The following is a 26163-nucleotide window of genomic DNA, read 5'->3' as shown; positions in this document are numbered from 1 at the left end:
CTCTACTTACAACAATGTCGATTCCATGTATGTACATCCCTAGAAAATAATTTAATTATAGTTACACACTTTCTACATTTGTGAAACAATACAGTTCTAGTCCACAAGGAAGGTTTGTTTGTCTGTTTGTGCGTGTATTTGTGTGTGTGTACGTGTGAATACAGTGTGTGCATGAGGTGGGGGATGATGGTCGAGGGGGGATAATGTTCATGGATTGGCTAACAGTCGCAGGGGGGCAAGATTTAGAGACTGGACTGGATGTGGTCACAGGGAGGACGTGGTGGAGTCGACAATTTCTCTCCCGTTGCACACGGTTGGGACTGGGTGGGCACTGACAGAAGCTGGAAAAAAGAGACAGAACAACAAAGAAGAAAAGACACATAATTACAAAGAAATCAATCATTCTCAGACATTAGATGTGTGCAAGTAAAAGCCTTCCTCAGATAATAAAACAATATCGTTATCACATTCTGCCAGTACATTTAAAGCTACAGCATAAAAGCTTGACCTGAAATCTTTGCAAAAATGTCACAAAAACTATCAAATAATCTTAGTGATGATGGAGGTCTAGATGCTAGCCTGGCATCAGCATTGCCCTTATTGGCAAATTAAAGGGTAACTCCACCAATTTTTTGTTTACAGGTCCTTGGGAGTGCTACTGCGCATGTGAAACAGTAGTATAAAGCCTTTTGTGGCTCCAGAAGAAGCTGCATGTAATCTGATAAATTGCCTCCAGTGATGTCACTCAATGAGCAAGTTGCATTGTGGGTAATGTAGGGTGCCAAGTTTGTAAAAGCAGTCAACTAGTCTGCATTGCATTCCTATAACACTGTTGGGCTCATTATGGACAGTTTAAAAATCGACACAGCAGAACAAGAGATATGTTCCATTTCAAAACCTGGCGCCTACATTACCCATAATGCAACGTGGCTACTGAGTGACACCACTGAATGCAATTTGTCAGATTCCACGCAGCTTCCTCTGGAGCCACAAAAGGCTTTATACTACTTTTTACACATATGTAGTAGTACTTCCCATGAACTGCAAATGTGGAAAACTGGTGGAGTTGACCTTTAAAGTTTGTATCGCTGCCAACATTTTTTGAAGCCCATTAAGGTTTTGTATTCATTCTGGGGTGCAATGTGTGCTACAGATATTTTAAATATGTACATCTGTGTTTGCTGTTGTCACAAAAAACTTGAAATATGTTCCAGTCAAAAATTCCATTCATCATACTTCTCTCTTGGCATCTCATTGCACTGCTCAACACTGCAGCTCTGTCAGCAGCAGCATGCCGTTCTGTACAGTCTTACAAGCTCATATTTCTACTTGTCAATCACGCATCACTGCAGAGGTTACCTTTGGAGTGACAGTAACAGACTTTCCAAAACTATTCTGCGCTGTTCTATAGGAACGAATAGAGATAGAGAAATAAAGATATTTAAAAAAAAATAAAGTTGTATCCCCTATAGCATGAGTGGAACAGCGCTTTCTGTTGTTTCCGAATACTGAAAGCTGAAAACACCCATTTGACAGAGACGTGATAAAAAAAAAACAGAGAGTGCAGCTCTAACCCCTGTCTCTTTAAAAATGAGGTAACTGCATGTAACCTACCGTGAGATGCGTATGTGGTGGCAGCCCCACTGACACTGAAGCGATTGAGGTTAAGCCTGTGGCTGATCACATTCTTCTGGGGCTGGAACATGATGATGTGGACCTTGGGAGCAAACATACAGCCCAGAACCACGAAGCCACTCAGGCTGACTGAGATACACATGGTAGTGGTCTGAACCTGCGGAGAAAGGAGGAGGAGGCAGTAATTAGCAGCCAGACTTTGATGGATACATCTTATGCTAATGTAGTACAAAGTAATTGCCGTTAAGAGCTAATCTGATGATGATAATCTGTAATAATGAACATTTTTCAAAGGCGCTTTTTCAGTGTCTATTACAAAGTGCTTGACAGAGAATAAAATAATAATAAGACATTAAAGCCAATTTGATACACAGTAGATAAATATAGACTATAATAAAGCCTCGAGTAATTTAACAATCACTAAATGTACACAGAGCCAATGAGGCCTGCAAAAGGAGAGTAACTCTTTATTGAAAGACTTTGTTACCTTGCAATGGTCCGGAGGATAACAACTACACCGTGGATCAATAAAAGACTTAATCAACAGAGACCACACAGGCTGAACTTAACAGTATCTAAGCTTTGACTTCATTCTCTGTGATTCAATGTACCAAATCAATCCTAAATACTATCTTAAGTAGGTGCAGAGAGGTGCACGCCGTACGTCCCATTCGGGTTGCCGTATCATCGCTACGTCTAACTTTGTGTGGAGGGGTCTGCAGGGTTGAATAACAGCAGCTCGCAGTAAAACCACAGTGCTGTACAGAAGCAGCACATTAGTAGTCAACCCCTTTAACATCTCCTCTGTGTATGTATACACTTACGCGTGTGTGAGTGGGCGGTTGTGCATGTTGGTGATGCAATGCCTCTACCTGACTAATCTTAAAGTCAGATTACAAGGCCGAAGAGATGCTTATTTACAGAGAGGGAGAAGGGAAGAGAGAGTGAGCTGTTTTTTTTTTTTTTTTTACAGGGATCAAATGAGCAGCCCTGGCATCAGCACTCCTCTCTTATGCCCTTTGATACAGTGTACTGTGCGTGTGTGTTTGTGGAAGTGTGTGCTTAAGATTTGTATGGATCAGGTGAACACTCACTCACTCCCCTTTGCTGTTAAATCTGGACATGTGTCAGCAGTTTGACAGAGCCTGTCTGTTTGTCATCCCAATACTGCAGAGCCGGGACGTTTGCCAGCAGGATTAGAAATTGTTTAAGCTTCCGCTACACCGGTGTAGTCACTGTTCTGTGACTACACAGTGCTTAATCATGTTGAAGGGGCAAAAAACTGCTCAGACAGTTACTTTAAAGGGACTCCCCTCCTGTTCGAGAAAAATAAACACGTCTCCAGAAGGCAAATCATTATATTTTGGGCTAATGGGAATAATTAAAAAGTTTGAGAGATACACTTTCTTGCCTGGAGTTAGATTCCACTCTATTCCACTATGAAGCTACAGCCATTGTCATTGTCATTTGTACGGATTAAACAAACAAGATACCATTTATTAATTAGTCATCTTTAAAGGGACTCCTGTTTCCCCCTGATTCGAGTCTTTATGCCAAGCTAAGTTAGCCAGCTGCTGGCGGTAGCTTCATATTTAGCATGAGACTGATAATCTTCTGATCTAACCCTGGGCAGGAGAGTGAATAAGCTTGTTAAGCCTATATACTTTAAAGATTATGTGACATTCAGTTTTTGGGTTGGGGTAGGCATGTCGCAGTTATGGTTGGAATCAGGATTACTCAACAGGAAATTAATGTAGGTCAATGCAATGTCCTCCCAAAAGACACAGATAAGTGTTTGTGTGTGTGTGTGTGTGTGTGTGTGTGCTCAAGAAGATACCCTGTAGTCACTGGATGTGACATAGAAAATGGGAAGAAACGCCAGCCAGATTATACAGGTGGTGTACATGGTGAATCCAATAAACTTGGCCTCGTTGAAGTTCTCGGGGCACTTCCTGGTCTTGAAGGCATACCTAAAGGGAGAGATTCATATTTCTACATTAAGATAGACACCACCTCGAAAAAAAAACACCCCAGATTCCAACTCACTGAACTGATAAACCTTCTGAAATCAAACCAGCTGTGACACACTTACACAGTACACAGGATGACCAGGAGCACATCATATCCCAGTGACAGCAGCATGCTGGAGTCGCGTACGTTACACTTGAGGATGACAGTCTGTCGTCGTTCTGGCAACGTGAAGCGCCTCGTCCCGGGAACTTCCAGCAGCAGCCACACTGACACCATCACTAACTGGACGGAGATTAAACTCAGACAGATGAACACCTGAGAAAGAAGGGAGGACAGGAAGGTAAGGTCATCAGGATCTGCTGTCTGCCTGTCCATCCCTCTGATGGATGCAGATGGATGGATTCGACGCTGCAGTCACTCACCTGAGAGGACGGGCTAATGAAGCGTGGCCTCGCTGCACCCGCTCCATCTTTCACGCCACTGAAAATCCTGGCGATTCTGTTGGTTTTGGTGAGCAGGGCGGAGTAGCAGACAGCAAATGACGTGCCCAGGCCGAGGCGCCGCAGGGCACAGATGGCAGGAGATGGTTTGGCCAAGAAAAGGAAAGTCATGGCGTAGGACATGAAGACTCCCGAGAGGAGGATGTAGCATAGCTCCCTGCCTGAAGCTTTCACCAGTGGTGTGTGGTTGTGTCTGATAAACACCCAGAACACCAGACCAGTGCACATGAAGCTGTGGAGAAGGGGGGAAAGTATATGTAGCCAAACAGACAAGTAGTTTCATTACGTCACAGTTTCGATAGGTTGTTTTAAACACTAGGTCTGAGCTGTTTCTAACAAAATATATTTCACAATAATCTGAAAATCTTCTAATTGGGACAAATCATAATCACAACACAGGTAAAGTGCACTAGTTACTCTTGCTACGCCTGTCAAAGACTAAAGCTGCATGCCCCAGGCAAACGGTCTGAGTCCTCCCCAGTTCGAAATCCACGACATGCAAATAAATAAGCACCATTGTTCTTGTATTGCGTTGTAGGGCTTGTATTAAATTCTAACGATACAAGAGAAAATGCCTTCAGGATGAGGACTAACTGATGTGTTTTGTAAATGCAATGGTATCTTGGGTAACAGTGGCTGAAACATGGCTGCCAGCATTAAACTGCCAGCTTCCACATAGTGAGGAAATACTCTACAGTGGATATAGTAGCCGGAGACAATAATGTAGTAAGCTAATAATGTGCTCCCTTGGCCTTGAGAGTATAAAAGTAACACTCTGTTGCTGTGGGTAGAAGGCTAGGCTAGTTAGCTGGACATGCTATTTTCCCTCTTGCAATTTTGCTCTTGTGTTTATGATTTAGCAGAGGCTAGAGAGAATGACACCCTCCAGGCGTTTTAAATGCTGAGTATTGCTATCATCACAGCCTCATGCACACTGCTTCAGCCTGTGGAAAAAGTGCTGTTACGGTCGCTCAGCTGTAATTGGACAATCACAGTTCAGGGGTTCCAGTTCTTTTTCCTAGGATGGTGAAGGAATAAACTACCATACTCTTCCTCCGATCGGTTAGTACTAGTTGCCTTAGTTGGTTGAGTTGGTTAGGTTATGAGCCCTTGAGTAGAGAAGAGTTGCGACAATGGAAGTTCAAAATGCTTGGTTGTCTGCAACTATATTGGGCTGCTAGTATTTGCATCTAACTTCCAGGAGCTATTGAAAGGGTCCGTGACCCGCCAAAAATGGTCCATTGGAGTTGACGCGACTCTCTCTACTCAAGGGCTCTGGCTACGTTTAAGCATGAGGAGCGATGACTGGTTAGGGTAAGGGTAAGCATATCAGGGTAAGCCAATTACAGGCTGAGTAGTGTGGCCCATTCAGTGGAGGGTGAACTGTCAATTCCGTTCCTTCATCCCAAAATCCATCCAGACACGCACTAAAAACTTGACCACCAGTCAGACATCGTTACTGACATCATGATGACAGCCCTTTATCACTCACCCTACACAGGCGATGGTAATTGGACCAATGGCCCAGGCATCTTCCCACATTATGTAGTCCTCAGGAAGGTCGTAACAGGAGGTAAGGTCATCAGTGGGCCACTGGCCAGGAGCGCAGGGTGAGCAGGTGAACTCATCAGCCAGGTATTCATGAGGCTCGCAGGCTGTACAGATCCAGCAGCAGTATTCACCTGGGAGACAGGAATATGAACAGCAGAGTATGACAGTCTGAGATTTTTTTTTTCAAAAGGCATTCCTGCTCGGTACGCTGTGTCTCTATGGCAAAAAAGAACATTGTCTCCTACCTGCCTGCATTTTCTTCATCTCGTTGCGCTCACAGGGGTCGCTGCACTGAGAGGTGGGCACAACTTCTCTGGGCCATCGAATCAGCTCGTTGCTCAGACTCAGAGTCTCTGCCCATTCACCCACTGGTACGTAAATGTAACGATCGGCAGAGCGCTGGTAGCTGAAGATGTTGTATCGGCCCATGCCGTCCCCCTGGGAATCAAACTTCACGACTGTCTCGCTGCCAGGGGGAGCGAAGGGAGCTGGAGGGGAGGGGAGGGGGGGGGGGGTGAGAGGAGACAAAGAGTAGAGGAGAAAGTGATAAGACGAGTGGAGAAAGGAGATTAAGGCTAAACAATCACAAACAAGCATCCCATTGATGTCTCATTGATGCCTGTTAAAAGCAGCAGTGAGGACACAGACAATAAGCCATGGTCAGTTAAGCCTCAGGAGTCCAGAACAGACAGTGAAGGGCATTTTACAATAGTGTTTTCATTGTTGAAGACCAGCCAGTTACTAAAGTATTTGCTAAGAGGCTATAAATGCCTGGTATGCTTGGTGATGGCTGTGTGTATCATTGGCCTCCCATCTTTCCCTAAGGTCACATAGGGACAAAAACGCCACTCTAAAATGGGAACTGACAAAGATTATTACCAAATGCATCATTAACAAACTGCCCATAAAGTCGCACAGGCATGAAGGCAGAGGACTGAATCCCCGGGCAGTGCTGCAGCTACCCACACATTGATAGAATTAGCCTCTGGGTCTCTCATGTGAGGGAGGTACACTGCTGAAACTGCCAAATTGGTTTGTATACAAGTTGTTATGAAAGGATTACCATCTACCCTGAGGATGTGGGAACAGAAGACATTTGTAAAATTGGCAGGATGCTGAAACCATTAAAAACAACCCAAGGAGAAAAGTGGCTATGGACTGGGAAAAAAAAAAAAAAAAAGCAACTTCTCGCAGGCGGTGTTGGACCTGACAGTGCTGACACTTGGTCGTTTTGACACAGACAAAGTGTATGTCACTCCGACAGTGCCACTTCTGTCCTTACAGCGGAGCAATCAGCTCTGTGCTGCTGACACACAGCACAGGGCTGAGCGTTATACGCTGCTGCCTCCCCTGTCAAATGATGATGTGGCTGGGGATAGTGCAGCGAACACTGGCTTTATAAGGCATCACTCTTCGACGTATAACAAGGCCCTCCATCGTCAGTGCACCGCAGCATTAATGATACCGAGCTGCCTTCCTCATATCTCTATGTCATTGGGTAACTGCAGGAATCACGGGCCAAATACTTTCTCCAAACATACAGCTTGGGTTCAGTGGAATGAATCAAAACACAGTTTGTGAATAAAGCTGTTGGCCTGAGAAGTGTGTGTGTCTATGTGCTTGTGTGTGTGTGTGTATGTGTGAGGATGTGCGCACACATGCCTGTGGAAGCTCCATTAGGTTTTACTTTACAGTGTGATGGTTAAGGTATTGCTCTGAGCGCTGTGGGAGGCTCTGCTGACAGAACCAAAGCTCTGACCCTGCTGTTAGCTCCCCGTGTGTGTGTGTGTGTGTGTGTGTGTGTGTGTGTCTGCATGAATGTGTGTGTACGTGCTCGCAAACACTGACGAGGGCTAAAGCTGTGCTATTGTTGTGAGAGCTCGGTGTGTTCGGAGAAGAATGGCGTGTCAGATGGCAGCAGAGGGGGTTAGGGTTTATGAAATCCATAAATCACAGAGACAGCACAACCCTCTATCTTTCGCCTCTCCCTCTGTCACAGGAAATTTTAAGTGTCAAGTCTTCTTTGGATTTTGGGGCTAAATGTTTAGGTGACAGCTAAATGAAAATGATTTCAATAAGAAGGCGCTGATAATATCTTCAGACGGAGAAGAGTTATGAATCCATTATACCGCAAGTTGGAAGATAATAAAGTCTGCTAATAACACTGAGCAATAAGACAAGCCAGGCCTCCTCCTCTCAGACTCCCGTACACACTCACAGAAACACTTGCTAATTATCATAACTGCACCTTATTAGGACCTTAGATGTGTGCTGAAGCCTAATTAGCTGTATGTGGTAATTACGTGTAATACAGACTAAAGAGATAACAGCATTAGCCTACAGACCCATTTGAGGGTGTATTGTCCTTGACTTCCCTCAAACACATCACATTCAGAGAGCAATAGACTCAGAGGGCTGGTGATTCCTCCCAATAACCAACACATGCGACCTTGCTGACGTGACAAAGCGGCTTATCAAAAAAGTGTATGAGGGTGCAAGTTAGAGCTGGCGAAGGCCACCAAGGCTCCTCTGGTGACTGCGGAGAGCTGAGACATGCAGCTCGGATCCTTGACTGATGGGCGCCACCCTCTCTCTCTTCAACTGGGCTGGATTTTAAAGTCTGGTGAGCTCAGAGGTTTGGTGGATCAAAGATTTTGGCTCTTACTAAACACGACTGAAGCTGTTCAAGGGGGGAATGTTGCAAAGTTATTTCACCTCGTCGTTCTGTATAAAAGGTACGAACGTGGAATGAAGGGGCATTGTTTTCCACCTTTAAGCCGACAGCGGAGGTAGTACAGTGATAGAGCTGAATCAACATCTGCGTAAAGAGGGTGAGATGGCAGGACACGCTGTTATAACACACAGTGTAGGACAAGTAACTTCCAAAATGTTTTGTGTTTTGTATTACTAGTTACTATCATTTGAAAGTAAAAAGTTACTTGGTAAGTACGACTAGGCATTAGCCGTCTTTTTTGCTTACCATGTCAGCAAATCTGAATGAATCATCCTTCAGTTCTTATGATTTCTGTCAAATGAACTGAACGACTTAATTGTGGAGAATCTAACCGATCAAACCATGTATAGCGTGTCCACGTTGACAAAGGTTTAAACATTTATATCATTATGAGCAGCTTTGAGATAACGTTAGGTCGGGTCTGACCAGGTTGAAAAACATTTATTATTATAAACACTTAATATCAAGTGGTAATGCCCTACAGGATGTAATAACTGCAATAGTATTACAACAAATCTGATTACAAATGCATGATATTACTCTGTTAAGTAATGTGTTACTGTACGCGTTACTTTTGTAGTGCACGTCACACCTTTTTTGGTTCTGCAATACAGGCATGCAATATAAAATCACACACTGGGGCGGCATTATACCAGCGTTGTTTGGCTCAATGCTGATGTTTAGCTGATATAATGCCCATTATAGTAGTAAAACCTGTTAGCAAGGCTGAGGCTGAGGCTGATGGGAATGTCAATCGTTTTGCAGGTATTTGGTCGTAAACCAAAGTACTGGGCAAATTAAAATTTTTAAATGATGATTGTAAATGGAGTTAAACGTTTGGGATTCGCAGAAGTTATTATAATTCATCCTAAGGGGCACATAAATGCCTTTAACAAATTTCACAGCAATTCATTGAATAATTGGCGCTGGAGGAAAAGTCAGGAGGAGTCATTAGGCTTCATCCTCTCGGAACAACTCTGTGCAGAATGTAGCACCGATCCATCGGGTAGATGTACAGGATAGACGCTGGTGGCACTACAGGGACTGTGACAGGATCACTAGTGTCATTTGGCTCCATCTTCTGGGATCAATGAAACTCTGAGAAAATTTCATGACAATCCATCAAAAAAGGTATTGAGATATTTCAGTCTGGTGAACAGACAGACCGAGTCATGGCTAAAAAACGCTTGAATTTCAGCAGATGTGCAGTTCAAAGGAAGTTTCTGTGTGACGTAACCACAATCTAAACAAATCTGATCATTTAAAGAATCGAACGCGGTGACTACATCCAAAACAGCATGATTGATGATTCTGTGTGACCTCATCCATACGATACTTCCTGCTGATTGAGTCCAGCTGAGGCCCCCAGCATCCAAAGATGGGCCATGCCTTCTCTGTGACCTTCTCCAGCTGTGAATATGCTGCTCTTTATCTGAGAGGATTCATTACGTTGCCAACCAAAATCTGCTCTTTTTTTGTGTGAATGCAGTTAATCAAACAGCTGGTGCCCCAGATCATAAAACAAATAACAGAATAAAAAAAAAAGCCAAAACAAATAAAGTTGGGTGAGACAAGCTGCTGTTGTAGCTCAGCCTCACCAGATCCCTCTAATTTTTGTGGGATACTTTAGCATTCCTGCTAACTTGAGAAGCACCTTATTATTCTAGCTTAATTAGAAGCATGGTGAAAACAGGCTTTTCATTCAGAAGCTGTGAAATTAATTATGTTCTCGGCCATGTCGGGCTAAAGCGAAGCCCAAGGGGGATTGTGGGTATTAAAGGCAGGGAGAGAGAGGGGAGGCGAAGGGGCTTGGGAGGAATAAGTAGGAATAAGTAATCTCAAAGTGGAGAGGGAGAGTGAGAGAGGTACACAGACACATAGAGAGAGGGCAAATCTTTTCTTTGTGCGAATGTGTGACCAAAAATTTGAAAGCTGACTGCTGATGAGTTGTTGGCTTGGGAATAGAGAGTTGTATGTCAGAGCATCGATTCACCTGAATCCTGGATTTAGTTGTGAAGTTTGACAAAGTAGGTCCCCTCACAAAGCACAGATGTTCCAGGTAAAACAGAAAGATACAGCAGCGCTGCATGCTAACAGTGTGTCCAACCTTTCTTGTCCTTTTTTTCCTTCCTGCACATGGTTGATGACCTTCCACATCTGTGCCCACAGAGGAACACACACACACACACACACACACACACACACACACACACACACACACACACACACACACACACACACATCCCTGAGAATATACAGATTTGGACACAGGGATGCACTCACATGTCACAAACGCACACACAGACGGATCACATCAGCTATATTTGTTCTCCCGGCAGACTTGGTCCCCGTGGACGGAGGCGCTGCCTGGGCCATGGACCAACAGGCCACAGGGGAACAGAGGACAGATAGGGCGGTGAGAGGGAAGTTGAGAACAAGCGAGAGAAATGTATAGGAGGAAAGGTGCGGCAGCCGGAGAGCCGAGGCTTGACAGAAAGAAAAGGTGGTGAGATAGGGGAGACAAAAGAAGGGGAACGGACGGCCGAACGCTGGGGGGTGCTGGGAGGGAGGATGAGCCCGGAGACAAGATAAGGGCTGAGAAAGGAGGGAAGTGACAAGGGAGAGGGATACGAGGGAAAAAAGAGAGAGGAGATAGCAGAAGAGAAAAAGCAAGAAACCGATGTGACGGCAGCAGAGATATAGGTGGACGGAGGAAAGCCTTTAGACGGAGGAATCAATAAAGAAAAGGTGAAGGATGGATGGAGGGATGGATGAGCGGAGAGAAGGAGTGGAGGAACAGACCGGCGCAGGGAGGCGGTGGAGGCAGGAGAGCAACCTTGTGAAGTCTGAGTGGGATGTGCTGTTTTTGAATGTAGAGAGAGAGAGAGTAGGACACTCTCTGGGTGAGAAAGAGAAACGGAGACGGAGAGAGGGAGAGAGACATATAGAGAGATGGAGGGGTGAAGAGTGAGAGAAGGAGAGACGGAGAGACGGAGAGAGTGACGGAGACGGAGAGACAGAGGAAGAGTGTGAGGAGAAAAAAGGAGGGAGAGAAGGAGTGAAGGTTGTTCTCTAGCATCTAAACGTTGCAGTAAGCTCTCTGCTCAATATGGCCCTGAAGGCACACCGCCTCTGCTAACACAGACATATCACACACACACACACGCGCACGCACACACACACAAAAGCGCAGGGAAGGGGGAATATCACATCTATCAACACTATTTGAAGAGAAGACCGCGTGCATGTGTGTATATACTGATATGTTTGCTGCAGATCGGGGCGGTGGGTGGGTGGGAGTTGAATGATGGCTTTGAGAAGTGTGTGGGTTGGGGGTGTCTGCAATTTCACGCTGGTAAAAAAACAAGCATTTTCAAGCTGCCTCTTTGTGGAAAAAAAAAAAAAAAGAAAAGCTGACTGTTTTGCACGTGTGTGTGTGTGTGTTCTGCGCGTGTGCACGTGTGTTTTGTGTTCGAAGGATGCAGCGAGGCCTCATAAAAATGCACAAATGTGCCCCTGCGTCTATTACTAGTTGGTAGGGAGCAGTTCCCATGATCTACCAGATCACTCCAACAATTGGCAATAGTGTCGGCTTCATTACCATAGCAACTAGCGAGATGAGACTAGATGAAGAGAGCGGCATGTGAAAACACACTCCTAACCACACAACATACTGCCTTGGTGCACCACATACGCTCGCAGTAACACACAACAAAAACAGCCTCATCGCGGCTAAAGACACGGTCCGCTGTGTTGTGAATGTAAAGTTAGGGTGGTGCAGGGGGCAGTAAATCAACGTACTGGGGGGGCGTGAATACGTAAGCGGGATCAAACTTTGATGCAACGTGATGCGTGTATAATGAACACGCATGTGTGTGTAAGAGGAGGAGATGGGAGAGAGATAGAGAGCGCTGAACAGTGTTGGTTTTCCGTCTGCTACAGTTCAGACTGAGAGCACTGCGGATGGTGATGCTGCAGTATTTATACCCCACGTTCAACCTCAACTCACCTCAGCTCCTTCCTTACATGCTGTCGATGGAAAGATGTATATGTATAGCAGTGTGTGTGTGCGTCATCCGGGGCTAACCGGCATCTCAAAACCAAACGCCCGCCACGACTCCCGTTTTAACCGTCCCACCGCGTTTAAAAACCCCTCGCCGTCTCACCGACACAGATGCTTTGAATGCATTTTTTCCCCCCGCAGATACAGCTGTTTGCCATGCTGTCACCGTCGCCACTGACACTGAGCTGTAAAGAACTCGGGATCCTTGTACATGCTGTTACTCTTTCCCTGCTGCAGAGTAAAGAGATGCGCCTCATGGACATACATCAGTAGTGAAGAGAAGGAAGGGAGAGCGGGAGGGGAGAATGTAAAGGAGAGAGATGATCAGAAATAAAGATGTAGGGAAGTCACAGCGGGATTCACACCTCCTCTCCTCTCCTCTCCTCTCCTCTCCTCTCCTCTCCTCTCCTCTCCTCTCCTCTCCTCTCCTCTCCTCTCCTCTCCTCTCCTCTCCAACTAACTCCACAGCATTTTTTAAACTTTCAATGAATGTGAATCTGCATATCTATTCCATCCCTCTCTGTATGCATCCTATAAGGGAGTGGTTATCATCTGTGCCAACTGGAGGCTGCAACTGCAATCGCCTTGACTATTTCCTCACTCTCTCTCTCTCTCTCTCTCTCTCTCTCTCTCTCTCTATCTTACTCACACTCTTCCTCCCTCTTTCCTTCTTTCTGTCTCCTCCTCTCAGGCAGAAATGCTCCGAGTCCTTTGATTTGTAGCAGAAATGAAGATGGGGAATTTCAAAGAGAATCCTCGTCTTGTGCTGACGCACGCTGTCCCACTCCGGCATTGCCTCAGTGCTCCCTTGTTCCTTCCCTCCTTCCCTCCTTCCCTCCCTATCTCTTTTTCTGTCTTACTCCCTTTTACCTTCCCTCAAAAACTCTCTTTTCTCATTTTAGTCTGCCTGTCAGTCTTATCTGTAAGCCTCCTTCCCCCTCCCTCCGTAGGTGAGTGCCATTCTTTCGTCCTCCATCCATCCCTCTTGCTCGCTCCCCAGCGTCCCGTGGCAAAGCTGCCGTGTTAGTGCTGTTTGTCTGGCTGTTTTGATGTCTGCTCCTGGTCACGGTTGGGAGACGAATAAGCACCTCTAAACCTGTGTCAGTCCCCGAGACACAGCAGTTTATTTATAACGCTTTCTTTGTACGCCATCTGTCAGTCAAGCCAATCCTCTGTCTCTTCTCCCCCAACTCTACAGAGACTGACAGACAGACAGGCAGCCTGCTATAGGAGCTATTATAACACACACAATCTCATTAGTGCAAGAGAGAAGAATATGGCTGACGGATTAACCGCAGCTCGCATTCCTCAAAGCAACTTTGTAGTGTCGTATCAATTACGCATGGGTAATAGGTGTCAATGGCAGGCTGGCTCCAACAATACATAGCAATTAAGCGGATTTGTCTCAGTACTTTTTATGTTCTGTGTTTTGGCTGCTTGGGCTGAGGAGAAGGACAACATCCCTGTGTTGTTCATGAGAGGACTATTAACTAGGCGCACTCACATTTCCGTCTATTTCTTGCTATCTCCCCCCCGTTCCTCCCCAACTTCCTCTCAAACATTCGCTTCTTTACACACTTCATCCACCTTGAACACCTTATCTAGGACTCTTGGCTCTCTTCGCCACGCTCCAGCTCTCTTACCTGTGAAGCTGACATTAAGGATGTAATCCCTGTAGAGTCTGCGCCCATCCAGTGCTTTCATGCTGTCGCAGAGCTTGGTTGTGTTGAAGCACAGGCTCCGTTGCATATTGTGGAGGGCAGCGGCCATGGCGTACACCGCGTTCACCACGAACATGATCTTGGACTCTGGTTCAAAGTTATTCTTGTCCATTGACAAGTCCTGGTCACATGGAGGGAGAGGCGTCTCTCCCAATCCAACACCTCCTCCACCACCCAAAGAGCACTGGAACCGCTGCTCCCAGAATTCCCTGTACCAGGGATTACGAAGGTTTTTCCCTGGGTTCAGACTAAGGAAGTAGCGGTTGAATTCCGGCACAGGATTTGCTGACAGCTCAAGTGTGATGGCTCCTTCGGCAGTGACCTCATTTCCCTTGACGATGCTTTCCTGTGCACCCCAGCCATCGCTGGCCACCCAGATGAAGGAGGTGTTAAGCCTGGCAGCAGCTGCCAGCAGCTCTCTGGCATCGTCGCTGCGGAGGAAGAGGACGGCCACACGGGCATTTGGCTTCTGGAGGAGCTGACGGATCACAGCTTCATAGGACTTCTTGGCATTTGAACGCCCCACCTGGACGGGAAAAGGACATTATGTAATGACAGATTTACTGTAAATGCTCCTTCTGCTCCCAACTGGATTCGATGTCCCTATATCACCTTATGTCACTTTCATTCAAAGGAAGAAAAAAAAAATGCCTTCTGTACTTCCGTCTCACACCATCATGCACCTCCGTAGCAAATGAGATGAAAAATGAGACTGTGAAAGTACTCAGAATAAGTTCTTGGAGATAAGCTTTCATTTTCTGCTTCACAACTGATAACACCAGTGTAATATAAACCCCATTTGTCTGTAAGACAAGATAAGACATGGAGACAAACTTTTATATGCTCAAATATACTGCCCCATTCTTTGTTATTGGTGCAGCTTCAGGCCATACATCAGTGTGACACTACTTATTAAAGTTTGGGTTCTTTGGTATCCGGCTATAATCATGCAGATATAAACTCATCTATAGTGTCCTTTTACCTTCTCTGATGTAGCGATACAGATGTTCCTCATGCGTGCCTCCTGTTCGAAGGCCTCTATACCGGTTTCCCCGTAATCACCCTCCGATGCCACAGTGGACACGTACGTCCAGTTGAAGAAGCGGAGAATCTCGGCCATGGCTTTGGCCTGGTAGAAGTCGGGGGGCACTGTGCGGGCGAAGTAATCGTAGCGGGTCTTATCGCTGAGCTTGGCACTGGTCGACGCGTAGCTTATCTGAGGGATCTGAAAGAGCCTGAGAAGATTGGCAACCTGAGGGGAGAGAGACAGTGACATGAGACATGAAACAATCAATTACAAAATCACAACTTTTAAATAAATCTAAGGAACTTAACATGGATTGATTAACTTAATTTATTGAGTGACATACATTTTGTCCTTTCCATGATCACAAGTTTTGTTATTGACTTGTATGAACACTGTCATTTGATGTGCGATGCCCCATTAACCTCCGATTCATTTCTGTAAAGTGTTGTACGGAGTATTTTCTCTAAACATGGTTTGACTACCAGTTACAGCAATGACAGTTTGAATGTGTATCAGTCAGGCCTGCGATGTGAAACCGCTTTAAACTCAGAGACTTAACGAGAGTCTAATGTTTGCAATGCAAATGTTTTGAGAGGTGGCAGCAGCAGAGCCAATTATTGTACAATTAATTTAATGGGGCACTCGAAAGAAGCATACAAGTACACATGAAGAGCGGGGAACTGGAGGATAAGCAATGGAAGTGGTGAAGTGTCTCAAAAACAAAACACTTGTGTGTGAGTAACATGTGAAAAATGTGGATTTTTACTGAGAGCCACACTAGAATGACTAGGATTCACCCTTTCTCTATTGTCTGCCGGTCAGATACTGCTACGAAGGATATATTCGACAATGTCACTGCCGAGTTCAATATTTCTGAACTTATGACAAAAATATCTGATCAGTACTGGGTATTCCAAACAGTGAGGTCAATAGAAGTTTGTAGGGAGCGCCTGTCTATAATATGGTCCGATGGAACAAAGAAAGACCAAAGAATTGAACTCAAAATGACCTAAAATATTCACCGGAGAAAATATGTCAGTGTCTCTCATAGCTTCTTCTCTCATAGCTGGCATGTAAAGATGTCTGCTTAAGGACTGTCAGCCAGCAGTGTGAATGATGTCAAGAATATATCAAATACAATATTATTAAACCGCTACACTTCTCACAGCTATTTAAATATGTGCCTCACTGCAGGGGTTGTGCTCTTGTGTTAAAAGGTTATTAAAAAATGTCCCCGGTCTGTATCGGGCAGTAGATTTTTCAGATTTTTTCTCAAGTTCACCAGGAATTAAAAGTTTAAAATCATTGCTGCAAAGTCAAAAACTTGGAAATAAGACCCAGGAAAAATAATTGGAATGATCCTTTAATACATGTATTTTATTTTTTATCAAAGGATAAATTAAAACGTATTTAGCAGGTTGCTGCTGATAGGATTTGCTTCATGCATAATGTGATTATTTAAAGATAAAAGACAATGCCAGCGAGAGTAGGCGCACACACACACGGAGAAACACAAAATAGTGCGCACACACACCGACACACACACATGCATGCGCGCAGAAGTTCAATAAATCACTGACTCATGCATTAGTGATGGACATCATCTGGGGTCTACTGATGTCCATATAATATTCCCTTTTACTGTTGATTGGGGTTTGGTCATGTTCTCTTCATTACAATTTTACTCACAGGCGCCAACACAAACAGTGGAAAATATTATTGCTACACAATCTCATGCGCACAAAAGACGTGTAAACATACACAATCAAACACGCACACACACACACATATGCAAATAAACACAAATTGCGCGGCCGTTCTGTTCTCGCCTCAGTTTAATCCTTTTAGAGCGCATCACTCTGGGCTTTTCTATATTTCATTCATAGCACAGCTGATGAGCTGTTTTGACAACATGTCAGAATCTCATTAGACTAATAATGTAGAAGATTAAAAAACATGTTCGTGTACATGTACGCGGATGCGCACAAGGACAGGTCGACATGCACACGAGCACCTGCGCTGACACGCACTCGGGTGGCTGCTTATAGTACTTTGGGTTTTTATGGTTTTAAGACGGCAGTTGACTTAAATGTCAGGGAAGGTCACGCTGCAAGATGTAACCGCATTGCTCCATTACCTGCCAGTGAACAATGACTACAGCTAGCTAAGAGGCCTCTCTGTAGGGACACTGAGAGTTTACTCTGTTAGTAAAAGCTGCTGCCTTCCTGTGAGAGAGAGCGAGAGAGGGGAAGGGAGATGTACTGTAGGAATGGGTTGAATATGAGAGACGAGTAGAAAAAAAAAATGAAAGGGAAGGAGGAAAAAATTGGTGCAGTGGAGGGCTGCTGTGTGTTTTCTGCTTGGAATGCAAGTCACACACACTCACACAGACACACGGAGACACACACACACGTGTGCGAGCGATGGGAGGAATGATGCCTGCTATGTAAATGCCTGCAAAACATAGGAGTTTAGTTGTGCATGGTTAAACATGAAATAATTCCCTATGACTTCATTTTGAAGCAACAGACAGACTGGCCAAGTGGAGCGGCATGAAGGAGTAGCTGGAATAGCTTCACTGGCAAGAGATCAGAAAGCAGAGCACAGTTCGGGTCTTGTAAACAGTCCTGCCCTCGGAAAAAAGACAGGTAAAAACAACAGCCGCGGCAACAAAGGGCAACAAGAATGAGCGGCGAGAAAACAAGGGATAATTATGTGTGATGAAGGACAAGAGATGAAGCAGATGTGTTAACAATGGCTGCCCCGGGAAGGAGGAGGAGGAGAAGAAGGGGGCTGAGGTCAGCATACACTGAGCTCTCCCCAAATAGCCGCGAGGGGTGCCTCTGAATGCATATAAAGAAGGAGAAAAAAGAGAGGCAGGCAGTGATGAGAGGGAAGAGAGCGAAGATTTAAGGGCCAGAAAAAAAGAGGAATACATAAAATGGGAGAGGGAGGGGGGGAGAGAAAAGAGAGGGTGAGAAAGAGAAGACAGAGAGACAGTTGCAGAGATTAGGGATTTAAGGACTGATAGGAGGATGCTTTTGTGCAGTCACAGAGGAGTAAGGGAGAAGGAGGTTTTATGCTAAACTATGCAAATTACCCGGCTCTGTGACAAGAGCTACAAGAGCTGTGGAGACACACAAGAACACACCGACGGAACTTGACTCTAAGAAATAAGTACACACAAACACACACACACACGAGCAGTGAGACAGATATGGACACACTTGCGCTGCCATGTCACTGGGAGTCAGCTTTTGTAGACTTTGTTACGGAGGAGTAGAAGATTGAGTGAAGAAGCCACCAAGGACAAAAAAAAAGTTGGCTGATGTTGGTAAAGTGTTACCTGTATGGAGACGCTGCTGAAGGATCCACCTATGACGCCAGCGATTGCGAGCGGGCTGTCGTCCTGCAGAGCGTAAGATCCGTCCGGACAGATGAACTCTGTGTCGTCCACCTTGGTGAGGGAGGCTCTCACAAACTCCAGAGCCTGGGAAACACACCCACATACAGCACATATCTTATATCAAACACCGTGAAGCATACTGGATACCATATGGTCGTCATTATCTGTTGATTTTAATCAGCCTGTGAAACACTTTGATTTATGTTCAATATAAGAAATATGATAGTTTTCTGATAATGTAAAATGTCTATCTTTTTGAAGCAACTATAAAGTCCCATTGCTTTACACTGGGGACTCTTAAAGGCTTTCAATGAAGGGGCCAAATTAACTCCTCTGAGACCAAAGCGCCCTGTTACGTATTGCTGGTCTGTGGATAAACAGCCAGATTACCTGAAACTCATTTCAGGAAACTGAACATAAAGAATCCAGGGTTTGTGCAATCACTCAAAGAGCTCATCTATAGGATCACTAGATGCATCATCCCTAAATAGAAAAGCAATAAAACACAGTATATTTTCTTTCAAGATAACAATCCCTGAGGGGAAGTGTTTTTTTTTTTTTTATATCCGGCTCATTTCCCTCAAAGCAAATTGTTTCCATCTCTATTTCTCATCAAGGATTTACTGTTATCATCTGAGGCGGCCCTCCTACCCGTCGTGGATTAAATAGAATTTCGAGGCACATTTACTTTACCTGAATATTACATTTTAATGACACCTTATAGGTTTACTTGATTTAAAATGGAAAAAAGTGCACTTCTTTACTTTTGACACCACGACTTACTTTGCAGAGCAACTTTTAAGCGAAAGTTCAAGTTGCCCGGCAGCACAAGAGAACAAACAGCTAATTAAACCAGCTGTATCTAAGCGCTGCTAAAAAGTTGTATCAGCATTCGCGGGTGAATACAGATACAACTGAACACTCTTGGAGAATGCATGCTCGAACAGAGCTATTATTTTTAGTGATGTGATCGTAGTATTACCTCGTTGTGGATGTGATTACTTTCTCCACTGTCATATACACACATCATCAATCATCAATGATATATGTTGTGCACATAAGTTGGCAAAAATCTTATTTAAGTTTTACAGAAAACAATATGTTCTGTTCTGTTATGCAAGTGATTTTCTATTTACATATCAAGGATTACACCCACACACGTGAATAATGTTTTAAGTGGTTGGCAGGCAGCACTAAACTTAAGATGAAGAAACTATGGGAAGTGATGGCCTGAAGGTTAGAGAAGCGAGCTCCAGACCGGAGGGTTGCTGGTTAAATCTCCAGACCAGCAGGATAAATCTGGTTGGGGAAAGTGAAAGATGGCACTTGCCTCTCCCTCATTAGAGCGCTGAGGTGCCCTTGAGCAAGGCCCTTAACCCCAACGGCTCCAATGAAGCTGCTCAGTACAACCACAGTCTGATCTACTGGCCTCTGAGCAGCTCCATTGGAGTTGTTGGGGCATGAATATGGATCTGTGTGAATGTGATCAGGGCGCTCTTGAAAAAGAGAGCATTGCTCTCAGTGAACTCTCCCTGAATAAATAAAAGTAAAAGAAAAAAAAAGAAAAACTATTCCTTTGACAAAAAGTGTATCTAATACAATTAACTGTATAAAGATGGACAACGCATCGTTTCTTCCTTCCTACATACAAAAATGCAGTCAGTCGAGTTCCCACCCAACTCAATCACGTGCAGGGCTCAGCTATCAGCTGATTTCTCTTGCGTTACTGTGGCAATCCTTGTATTATCACAATGCCATTTATCTGATGAAGATAGAAAAGCTTGGACGCCATCAAATGAATAGCACACTGCCTCATTACCTGGTTGCTAACGTTAGCGGTGCTAAATAGGTAAGTGCAGTGCAGCAACTTCACTGTTGGACTTTAGTTAAATTGCGGGTGTCATGTGCCATTAAAGGGGGAATGTAACATTGAAAAATGCTCCTCTATCCATATCTATCCCTCCCATCTATATGCATGCTCACCTGCTCCAGTGCATAGGTATCTCTTGAGCAGGTGTCCAGGATGTGGACCCCGAGGGAGACCCCAGGCAGAATAGTGTTGTCCGTATTGATTCTGTCTATGGCAAACAGCATGGCCTCCAGCCTCTGGATCCCTCTGTCCTCATTCACCCGCCCACACTCCTCCATCCCAGCACCTTTCTCGTGCACCGGGAACAGGCCGCCGAGCACCAGGTCTCCCTCGATGCGGATCTCCCTGCGGGACGTAGGCGGGTCTCCGACAGAGAGCAGGACGCCGCGACACATCATGACCAAGACTAGGGCGGGAATGCGGGCCACCATGTTGGACTCAGGTAGAGCTAGGATTGTCAAAATGTGAGGAGAGGCTTGACAGAGGGAGGTGGGGGACTGAGGGTGAAGGTTAGGGGTGAGGGGTTGAGGGTGAGGTGCAGAGTGCGCGGTAGGGTTGAGTCAAGCTGCGGCCGTGGATGCTTGGGTCTGTTTGAGGCCCATGAAATGGTCAGGGAGAGCTGGATTGGACCACACATGGAGGGGCACACCATCTGGACATCAGTCCTGCTTGGAGAGGAGAGAGGAGAGATAACTAAAGTCAGTGCAGGACAAATCACAAAGCTGTCAGGAGCTGCAGGATGAAATACTTTAGTAAATGTTACTATAAAGTATAAAGACAGCAAAGTAGACATTTAGTGGAGTTTGGGGACACTGTTAACAAGGGCTCAGAGTTGTTTCCGCTTCACAGCCAAAGCAGAGCCATGACTAAAAAGGATATGGAAGTGTTTGGAGATTGTTCCCCACTGTTCTCCTACCCCCCCCCCCCCCCCCCCCCACTTACATCACCCAGTAAACTTTCTTCTTGTAAGTGTGTTGTGTGTATGTGTGTGTGCGTGTGTGCGTGTGTGTGTGTTTGCCCCTGGTTGTATCAGGATAAGCCAGCTTAGATGGCTGGTTGATACATGAGCCCAGTCTTCTCATGCCACAGATCAGAAAAGCTTCTCTAATCTGATCTCTGTTCCAACAATTCTGCGCTCGTCCATGAGTTTATACCCCTAAGTGTATGCGTATGTGTGTGTGTGTGTGTGTGTGCGTGTGTTATCAGATTTATTGCTCCCTCTCTCCCTTGCATAATTACAGTGCGAGGACAGAATGCATTTTACCATGAAAGAAGCTAACTGACAACAATGAGGCCAACAACAGCTGATGCTGCTTATCGTAGCTTACAACTCAATTAAAGCTATCACTGTGTGTTTTGACAGGCTTGTTCACCAACATTCTCCGTGTTCATCTCCTCAGAGATAGCCTGAACTATTCTAATAGACAAAACAGTCTTTAAAATTGTTTTTAAACGGCTTATCCGCGGATTTTACATGTCAAAGTCGTACCTGTAAAAACTGTTGTAATGTTTTCTGAGGCTCTGGAGGGAGTTTTGTCCCCTAAAGATATTGACCAATACAACTCACATGGTTTTAACATGCAGTCTTGATATCTGGATGACATTGGATCACTGACCTTTGCGTTTACAGCTAAGTGTTAATGAGCACCACTGTGATCAATCTCAAATGAGAGAGGTGGAGCTAGTGAACTTTTCAGAAACCATGCTGCTGTATCCCAGTATAAGTAAAGTGATCCTGCCGTATGGGCTCAACTTATTCTTTTCTTACTTGCAGAGGAATTGGCCCTTTGCTGGGATAGCAGAAGAAGACCTCTCAAGTTGTGGGGTAAGTTTACGGCATATTAGCTCCATGAATTTTGCAGATAATTAATGCTCACAGTGGATAAATGATCCATGATCTGATGACTTTGGTGATCCCCTGACAACACCAACAGCTGACCAAAGTTTCCAATCATGAATTATCTCAACATCATCTCGATGGCACAAACATTTTATAGGCGTTCAAGGTGTGCGATGATGAGATGGACCATCTGGAAAGGTGTCGCTAGAAACTGTTTGGAAAAGGTTGGCACTTCAAAAAACTACTCATCAGGTGACAAGCCATCTGTCTATCCCCGTCTATCACAGGCTAATTCCGATCAGGCCAACAGTAGGAGAGAGCTACCACCAGTGGAGACTCTTACCTAAGCCAGTTGAGAGAAGAGCGAAAACACATTTTCCATCGGCAAAAAGCCTTCAGTGCCGTTTTTTGCTCTTCTTTCCAGTTCTGATTTAACTCATGCTATAGCAGCTATGCTAACCTCCATTGTCACTACTCTCACTGGTCGTCACATCTAAACCGTGCCCATAGCTGCCAGTTTTTCTTAAAAGGTTGTTTAAAACAACCACTGATTGGTTCAACACCTGTGCGTTCGGCCACAACTGCATATCTTAAATCCTGGAGAAATGGGTTTTCCAGGACTCCTGAATCCAGCTGTCATGCAAGTTAAGGGTTGTTAGACAATGTACGCTGATGACTTGAGTGAGCGCCTGACTTTTCCTCTAATGCCACAATGCGGTTGACATTTTTGTTTCTAAGTAAATGGCTTGAACATCTTTGGGATATATTGCCATGAAATCTGATACAGACATTCAGTGCCCCTTTTTCCGCCCCCAAACATCCCGAGCCCGCCACCGGTTAGAGAACAAATTGTAATAACTTAGATCCTCTCTTATCTAGTGCCATCATCATGTCACATTTTTTAATTTGTCCAGTCCTGTGATTAAGGAGCTGCAAAACTAATGTGAGTCCCATGAGCCTCAGCTACTTTGTGTTTAGTGCTAATTAGCTATAGCATCCTAACCTGCTAAACTAGTAATTGCATTATATCTGGTAAACATCAGCATGTTAGCGTTGTCTTTGTATTAGCATTTAGCTCAAAGCACCACTGTAGCTTAGCACAGCCTCCTAGAGCAGTTAGCATGGTTGTAGAGTCTTAATCTTAAGAATGTAGCTGGATACAGATTGCATTTACACGTGTCAGAGATGGTCTGCCTGTACTGATAAACGTGCCTTACAGATAGCTTTCTGGTTGCAGCGAGCGAGATAACATATCCAGATATATTGCATGTCAATACCAGGTGGAGATGGGGTACTAAAGTCAGCATATCCCAGTCCCCGCTGCATCGATTTTGACCTTTTCCTTTTCTTGCAAGTTCCACAACTTTATGCAAACGCAATACGAAATGTCCAAGGATTCCAAGATTCAGCTCTAAGATATGATAAATAGGCAAACTTGTTCTTACTCTAGTCTCTCTCTTGCCTTCCTCTCTGTGTTTATATCTTTTCAACTATTTAGCTAATGCAAAGTCAGTAAAAGCCCTGAGTAGCTGAAAAAGCTCTCTTCTTTTAAATTCTGCCTCTCATGTCTAACTTGCAGTCTCTTCAGTCCTCAGGAGAGATAAGACGGAAGCTGGAGGTTGACGTTTTGACTATGAAAATCAATCTAGACCAAGGAGCAAACTTGTAGTGAGATTTCTGTTGATTGCTGACATTTGTGGCCTCAACCCTGGTTTGTATGTGTGTGTGTGTGTGCGTGAAAGAGAGAGAGAGAGAGAGAGAGAGAGAGAGAGAGAGAGAGAGAGAGAGCGTGTGCCTCCCCTCTTTGGTGGGCAGGTAGGAGGATGAAAGCTTCTCTTAGATGCAGGCAGCTCAGATTTTTCTGCAGGCGGCTGCCATACCTTTACCACTCTGCTCTGTAATATGACACACACGTACAGACAAACACACAAACCCAGACAAACACCCACCCACACGCGCACACTCAGACATACACACTCACGCACATGCGCAAACACACACCTCTGCTTTCTCTGAGGGGTTGACCTAAAAGCAGACTATTTCTATGTCTTAGATCCCTTCTCCGTCAACCATCAGAAATCTGAATTAGTGTGTTCAGGAAACACGTAGGAGACCCACAGAGTCAGGATATATGATAAATAATCATTACAGAGAGGATTGGAGTGCTAATACTCCCCTTGAGCCACATGATGTACCCTAATATGGTCTTTTCAAGTCCCGGATGTGTTTGCTTTCGGTTGTTTCCTGTCAAAATCCCACTGGAGACAATCTAACATGCATTTGAAGGAAATATGATTTAACTCTTTTTGGAAGGAAACCTGTGGTGATGATGAAAGATTTATATCCATTCATCAAGCTGGTGTGTGTGTGTGTGTGTGTCCATAGTATTTGTTGTGCATTGGGGAAAAAAAGTACAACCTCCTTGAATGATTTCCAGTAATCCACTGAAAGTTCCTGGAAATAAACTCTTTAAACAAACTCACATCCTTATTAGAGGCCACTTTGAAACCAACACAAAGGGGGAACTTTGTAATGAGCTCAGTTTTGAGGACAACGCTGCAACAAGGCTGCAGATGTGGCTGTGTGTTTGTTTTGAGTGTGCGCACGCATTTGTGCACAAGCACATTCACACGTATGTGTGTGTGTGTGTGTGTGTGTGTGTGTGTGTGTGATTGTTGTGGCATATAAAATTGTATATTTATGGAGCTGAGACTCTAACAACAGTTTCACTCAACGCCTTGCTCCGACACTATGCTTTAATGTAATTGGCAGCTCTTGAAGTCAATTTCCCAGAAATGTGCCAAATAATATCTCCCAGTATTTTTACACTGCTCTCATGGTGTCCACTGAAATTGAATGTTTGCTTCATTATAACCTCTTGGAAAGTGCCCAAACCCAGCTTCCTGTCTCAAGAGCAACTGTGCAAGCAAAACACACTGCGAAACAGAAACTATTTCACTTTTGGAGCCCTCTTTCTTTATTACTGAAATATTGCCGAAGAGTCTAAAGCTCAGGACAATGCACTTGACTTATAAATATATATAGGATCATAATATTTTACATGTTTGAGCCCTATATTGAAAACCAAGTAAACTGTCCTTATTCCAAACTCTGCCACACTTTAAATCAGATTGAAGAAAGCAGTTTTCTCTTCTCAAGCAGCCACACGATACACCATGACATCATCGGTCAGTTCACGGAGTATGGAAATCATGGTGAGATTTTAAACTTAGACACACAACACACTAAAGTGAACACTTATTCTTTTGTTTTTATCTTGTTTACTTTCTCAAGCTGAATACGGTCAGAATCAAACCCAGTAGACACATTAGATAATCATGGTCACTCTCAAAGGATTGTGAGATTTGAACCGCTTTTAAACAAAAGTTTCCATTTGGCGAGCAGCTCTAAAACTTCACATGTCAAAACTTCTGACCTTTAAGACAACTGGAGAAGTTCTCAGTAGTAGCAGTGGTTAACATCTTGTTATCTGTGCTGCATAGTGCCTGTGGTCAACTCATATTAATGACAACACTGTATGTCTCAGGCCTGATGCACTGTGCTCATTGAGCTTCAGTGTTCTTCAACATTTTCGTTCATAAATGACAACATTTTCAGTCTGTACCATTCATGAATGTGACACAGCAGTGCAACAAGGCCGTCCCATTTCAAAAAGCTCATTCAAACGAGGAACACAGCCTTCCTCTCCCTTTCCGCGAAGGACCCGATCTGTTGCATCCTTTGTGACCCACCACATCCCAAAATTCATTGGGCCGCTGGCGACGGTTGGATTTATTTGTCCAAAAGACAACTACAGTATGGTAGAAAACAGTAGCTGGATACAC

General features: G+C 44.6%; 1 protein-coding gene across 1 annotated transcript; it reads right to left on the bottom strand.

The window, feature by feature from the left end:
• Positions 1–264: 264 nt before the first annotated feature.
• On the bottom strand, positions 265–20771 carry grm3 (glutamate receptor, metabotropic 3). The gene is made up of 11 exons (XM_073472678.1): positions 20592–20771; positions 18549–18692; positions 15158–15427; positions 14098–14701; positions 5903–6145; positions 5599–5788; positions 4029–4338; positions 3728–3921; positions 3473–3605; positions 1611–1792; positions 265–331 (listed from the first exon to the last, which is right to left on the bottom strand). The coding sequence occupies exons 1-11, from the start codon at positions 20754–20756 to the stop codon at positions 265–267; spliced, it is 2502 nt and encodes an 833-aa protein (XP_073328779.1). The 5' UTR covers positions 20757–20771.
• Positions 20772–26163: the final 5392 nt, after the last annotated feature.

The sequence above is a fragment of the Pagrus major genome, chromosome 8 (genome assembly GCF_040436345.1).
Source record: "Pagrus major chromosome 8, Pma_NU_1.0".
In the NCBI taxonomy this organism is placed as follows: domain Eukaryota; kingdom Metazoa; phylum Chordata; class Actinopteri; order Spariformes; family Sparidae; genus Pagrus; species Pagrus major.
This window is presented reverse-complemented; position numbering and strand designations above follow the sequence as displayed.